General features: G+C 40.7%; 1 protein-coding gene across 3 annotated transcripts in view; it reads left to right on the top strand.

Annotated features, from left to right (window-relative positions):
* The window catches only part of LOC107657138 (CUGBP Elav-like family member 1), a 33,037-nt gene that overhangs the window by 11,538 nt on the left and 15,455 nt on the right, over positions 1–6,044 (top strand). For all 3 annotated transcript variants that reach the window (XM_016445165.1, XM_016445163.1, XM_016445164.1), the window contains exon 3: positions 3,512–3,634. In XM_016445165.1, the coding sequence (XP_016300651.1) occupies positions 3,531–3,634 (104 nt within the window). In that variant the 5' untranslated portion in view covers positions 3,512–3,530. The remainder of the gene's footprint in view (positions 1–3,511; positions 3,635–6,044) is intronic.

The raw sequence follows: 6,044 nt of genomic DNA, 5'->3' as shown, positions 1-6,044 counted from the left end.
AAAATAGTAAATACCATTATGTCCTCCTGTTTTTTACAGTAATAAAAGTTATAGGAGCATTAAATAGTTAACAAAGAAATCATTTTGAACAAAATTCATTCTAATGCTCATTATATGAGTGTTAGCCGCGCTTATGCTAACGATTAACTACGTATATGTGAGAGCTCTCAGACCCTGCATAGACAGCAATAAAACTGAAATATTCCCAAGTCATAAAGAGTACATAAAGAGTTCCCATGGATTATTTTACCGATCTCCTTGCTACGTTACTGGACTTGGGAACATTTAAGTTGTATTGCTGTCTATGCAGGGTCTGAGAGCTCTCAATTTCATCAAAAATATCTTAATTTGTGTTCCGAAGATGAACGAAGGTCTTACGGGTTTGAAATGACTTGAGGGTGAATAATTAATGACAGAATTTTCATTTTTGGGTGAACTAACCCTTTAACTTGGTGTGGATGCCCCTCATCTAAAACTGGGTTCCCAAGTTCTGCTAAGCTAAGTGAGTGGCCCCGGGCATAAGTGGTTAGGCCCCTTTCTGAGGAAAGGTTAGGTGTATGTCTGCCACTTCCTTGGTGCTCTCTCACCTGGTTGACAGCCATGTGCTGCGGCATGGCATAGTTGGCATTTAACTCCCCAAAGTGTATGCTAGAGGACGCAGTGCGAGTTCCCTAGAAGGGGAACTCTCGGGTTACGCATGTTTCCATGGTTCCCCGAGAGGGAATGAGACGCTGCGTCTCCTCGCCAAGCCAAGTTGGTGACGTGTTCTGCAGGCACCCTCTTATACTTCTGGGTGCAGCTCTCACATTTCATCAAAAATATCTTAATTTGTGTTCCGAAGATGAACGAAGGTCTTACGGGTTTGAAATGACTTGAGGGTGAGTAATTAATGACAGAATTTTCATTTTTGGATGAACTAACACTTTAAAACTCAGTATTGCATTAAACAATCGTCAATGGTCATTAAAAACTTAGTTAAACTTTATAACACTGCATCATTAAGCGAAACTACTTTGTTTGGCCTTCCAAAAGAGGACGATATGCGCTAGAGTGCCGGCTTTTCTGACTCAGACTGTAAGTACGTTTTTTTTATATTTAAAGAATTTGCCACTGACGATTCAAACGCAAGTTTTGAGCAGTGTAGAGTAGCACTTGTTGTTTGTCATTTCTCCGATCACAAATGCAGACATGGTTTTATGTTTACGCGGCGTGATGCAACGCGTAAAAAGACATTATAAGTCATTATAATCCGTAATTGTCCCCACTGGATGCAAAAAATTCCTCGTTTATAATGGGTTTTAATGTTTTTGTCTCGTCGTTCCGGCTGGACAGGGCATCACAATATATGGTAAGGGGCGTAACATTTCCGTCACACGCTTGAGGTATTCGGCCAATCACAATGCACTGGATATCATTTTTTGTGTATATTTGACAGTTTATGCGCGTGCCTGAAACCCTCAGTATACTTGTCTATGTTTAGCTCCATGTGGGAAAACACAGAACGCACCTAAGGAACAGTCTCTTTTGCAGTTAATGCACTTTTTATAGCTCTTTAAAATAAAGCATGTCCCGCAGTAGACTGTATTTCACGACAGCCACGTTACATGATTTGACCAATTTGGACATTGTTAGGATTTTAAGGACAGGCGAAAGCGCACCGCTTTAAATGAAAGGAATGGCATGCGGCACAATGATCATTTTATAAAATCGAAACTCAAACTAAAATTTAATTAATCGCAGTAGTGTTGTCACGGTACCAAAATTTCAGTATTCAGTACTGATACCAGTGAAAATCCACGGTTCTCGGTACCAATTTCGGTAGGCGATGTTTATTTCAATCCGAAATTCAAATTAAAATATGGAATAATATTCATTACAGAAGCTCTAAATATTACAAATGTAATTGAAACTTACCTGCTTGAACTTGATCGGGGTGTTTTGTTAGTTTGATGCGTTTCCTCCTCACTGCTTTTATGAAGTGGTTGCCAGGTTTTCACAACAAAACCCGCCCAATTGCGTTTCGAGGGGGTCCCCCGTTAAAAATCGCGTTCCGAGGATAAAATGCACATGTTTTGGCGGGGTTCGCCTGGTAAAATTCGCATTCCAGGGGCTAAACGTTATCACGTTAATGGGGTCGTTTTTCAACCCGCAGACATGAAAAACAACCCGCGGCAACAGTGTTAAGCAGCCCAATTCCGCGGGAAAACCGCGGACTTGGCAACACTGGAAGAGGATAGCTTTCTGATAGCGCATCAAGAACCGGGTTGACTGGGTACTCGGTACCACCGGTACTTAAAAAAACCTGGTACCGTAACGTTTTCATTTTTTTAGTACCGACTTGGTACCGAAATACCGGGTCTTTTGACAACACTACATCGCAGTACTACTGCTAGCTCACGTTGAACTGTTTGTCAGATACGTCACCACACATGAAAGACACATGATATAATTTGGCCAGTCACAGTCATCTAGTAGGCAGTCATTGCTATAGCTTTAAAATTTTTACGAAGACATAAAAGATCACGATCTCTACGATGCACTTAAAGTAGATTGTCGACGTCTTCAAGATCGATCATGATATGAAATCATCAGATCGCCCACCCTTAATTTAATGTAAATTTATCTGTTTAAGTTTAATTCTGTCACTTCATTATTTAAAACCCTCTTAGTATTACTGGTATATTAAGGGATATTTTTACTTTATGGCACAGGTTAAATGTACAGATTATATCATTGGTTACATTTAGAAAACTATTTTAAGTAGCTTAAATGTAGCCAAATAGGCCCTCAGGTTGTTTTTGTCCCTTTTGTAACTGAGATCCTATTTTGGTCCCATATGGTGCCGTGTGCATATTTATATTTTGCTAAGTTGTACAGAATGTGAGTACTCTAAACACCAATATTATGTTACTGCTGTATCAATTGTAGTTTCTTTGACCACAGATCTGATATGTGAAGCTTTTTTCGCTACAGAGTAGGTATGTGAGACTTTATATTTTGCAGAGTAAGAATATTTTACAAAGTGTTGCAACTGTGATACACCCTCTGTTCAGTAACTCTCTTTGTTAAAAGTAAATGGAGGTTATACTTTGGACTTAACCTAAATAAAACAATGTTTAACAAGCTTCTAGCTGTTGTGATCTGAGTTTGAATATGTAGACCAGTTTTTTGTCCTTTCAATATGAGAAACGTTTGCATTTGAGCCTCAACAAACTGATTTCCTCAGATCAGAAGAGCAGAACAGCTTCGTTTCAGATGATAGTCTGTCGTTTACATGATTATGTTCGGATCATCCAGGAAGTGCCGTCTTATTCTCCTACATACGTGTATTCTGTGAGCATGTGGTTTTGTGACATGCAGTTTGCATGCTATCTATTCTGTTTTGTTCTTTTTCCCTTCCAGTATGTGTTTACCTGTGTGTGTGTTTGTGTGTGTGTGTGTGTGTGTGTGTGTGTGTGTGTGTATGTGTGTCTGATGTGTGTGTCCTGTAATGTTTGGTGTGTTTCTGTAGCGTTTGACAAAGGCACTGGATGGATAGCATCGACGCTGAAGCCCTCTACCTGACCACAGCGCAGCACGGGCAACCTCAATGCGAGCTTTCCCTTCCTGCTGTGGAAGTACCTGCCCTTGGCGGGTAAGAACACGTACACTTCATGTCTTTTCACCCCAGGGGTATGAGGATACCCTCCATCTGCAGGTTTTCCCTCAGTGAGAAACAAATCTTTCAAGCAGCTTCTTTTTGAAGCTGGAATGAGAAGAAAAACATTGCTTTTTATTTTTCATTGCTCCTTTTTCTAAATAGTACCCATGCCTGCAGTGTGCAGCCCACCAGATGTCATGGCCTGTTTGAATGTCTGTCAGACCATTGAAAAAGTAATAAAATCATTACATTCTGATTAATCGCTGAAACATTAGTTCTCTCTTTTGGAAGGGTGTTCTTTAAAATATTGCTGTATATATGATTTATATGCATTACATTCGGACTGAATCAGCATATTGGATACATTTATTTAGCAATTAATGAATGTGTTGATAGAATGCTATTTATGTTGTTACATATGTTTTTTTTTTTTGTGCTAAACAAAGCCAAATAGTGGACCTCAGCCTGTCTGTGGCTTATTTTGTTTGTCGCCTTTGACTGCGAGCTTATAACACGACCCTTGTCGCATGACCCTAGGCAGCTTTTTCCTCCCTCCCTTCCATCACCCCTCCATGCTGGAATAGTGTACAGTTCATGGCCCGCTTTTGGAACCCGATTGTGTCCTGGCAGTGCTTCAGCTCAGGGATTAGCAGAGAGCTGCCCGTCCCCATTCATTCCTGCCACTCACTCACGCTTATCAGCATCGATCTGACACGTTATTTATCTGACACTGCACTCAGTTCTGCTTTGCTAGGAGAAAAACTCACAAAAAAGTCCCCCTCCATCAGCACTTTCCTTTGTGGGAGCAGGGGTGCAGCTTTTAGTGGCCTGTTCGGCCCATCCTAATTCTCAGTCCCAGCCCAGTGACCAGAGCTACGGCCTGTGTTTGTCATCCAGCACAGTGCCGAGCCTCATCGATGTCTCTCTTTGCTCCATGTCGATTTGAGTTTTGTGGGGTCTGATCAGCCTCAATGAGGTGTGCGCTTCCCTTTCTTACCCAGCTGTTCCCATGTCACTTATGACTGAACCTTGAGAGACGTACTTGACAGATAGTCGCTGTGGCTGTTTTAGTGTTTAAGTGTGAGAAAGTCTGTTTTTGTCGATTCCATCAGCGTTCATTTGAGACTTACTGACTAGTGAAGTGCTGAAGAAAATGGCTTCCTTTAAACTGGATTTTCTGCCAGAGATGATGGTGGACCATTGCAGTTTGAGTTCCAACTCAGTGTGAGTACAGACTTGACTTTAGCCTGGTGTAACTTGATTTGGGTTACACACTAATACCTTAAATTCTCCTTTGATTGATGGTCACTGTGTTAGGGTGGAATGTTCTGAATTTATATGTTTAATATTTCTTTGTATTAATCAGTGTGGTTTGTAAAATCTTATGAGTGGTTAACTGGTTTCTTTACTTTTTATTCAGAGCTGAGAGTACAGTAAATGTCAAATGTAGGGCTGTGTAATTAATCGCATGCGATTGTAATGCGCATCTCGTCAGTAAAGCCGGTTTCGTGATTGGTAGTAAATCTCCATCACCTGCTTTCAGATGGAGCGGCATTTACTACACGGAGCCGTAGTTCACTGACAATTAGGCAATATCGCCTTCATAATCGCAGATGAATCTCATTCGATTATGAACGCGATATTGCCTAGCGTGTTAGTGAACTACGGCTCTGTGTATTAAATGCGCTCCACCTGAAAGCAGGTGGAGATTTACTACCAATCACGGAACCGGCTTTACTGACGAGATGCGCATGACAATCGTATGCGATTAATTGCACAGCCCTAGTCAAATGTTTTGTGTGAATTTAAGTTTGATTCAGAGTAGTGGTCGACCGATATATTGGCCGATATTTGGCATTTTTCAAATATCGGCATCGGCTGATAAGTTTTTCTGTTGGGCCGATGTGTTCGAGTCACCTGAGCGCACACCGCTCACATTCTCCCTCTTGTTCGCTGTCGTCGTTCAGTTCTGTCTAATATGGATAAGTCTATCTAATAATCAGATGGAACTGTTAAACAAAGGAATTAAAATGTATACAAAAAAGTATTATAATGATTGCTTTAATATTATTAGTAATAAAAAGGCAAACATTATAATACTTTCTCGGTTGCCGTCAAGCATTCAGCAAATACGCATTTATATAATTTAAACAAATCTTTGAATGACTAATGAACATTTAATTTCACAAACCTTGCAGACTTTGTCGAATCTAGTTGAGATCTTGTGAAGTGTGCATGTGACCTGCATGATAGCGTGTTCTCTGTGTGACTTTCAGTCCGTGCCAATTGAATGTGGATAGGAGGAGAGTTCAGCTTCACTGGAGACGCGCGATCGACAAACTTTAAACTCATGATTTCAAATGATGCTGCACTTTATGCATTTGCCCACTGTCATATTCATGTC

This window comes from Sinocyclocheilus anshuiensis, unplaced genomic scaffold, assembly GCF_001515605.1.
Source record: "Sinocyclocheilus anshuiensis isolate Anshui unplaced genomic scaffold, SAMN03320099.WGS_v1.1 scaffold944, whole genome shotgun sequence".
NCBI classification, from domain to species: Eukaryota; Metazoa; Chordata; class Actinopteri; order Cypriniformes; family Cyprinidae; genus Sinocyclocheilus; species Sinocyclocheilus anshuiensis.
This window is presented reverse-complemented; position numbering and strand designations above follow the sequence as displayed.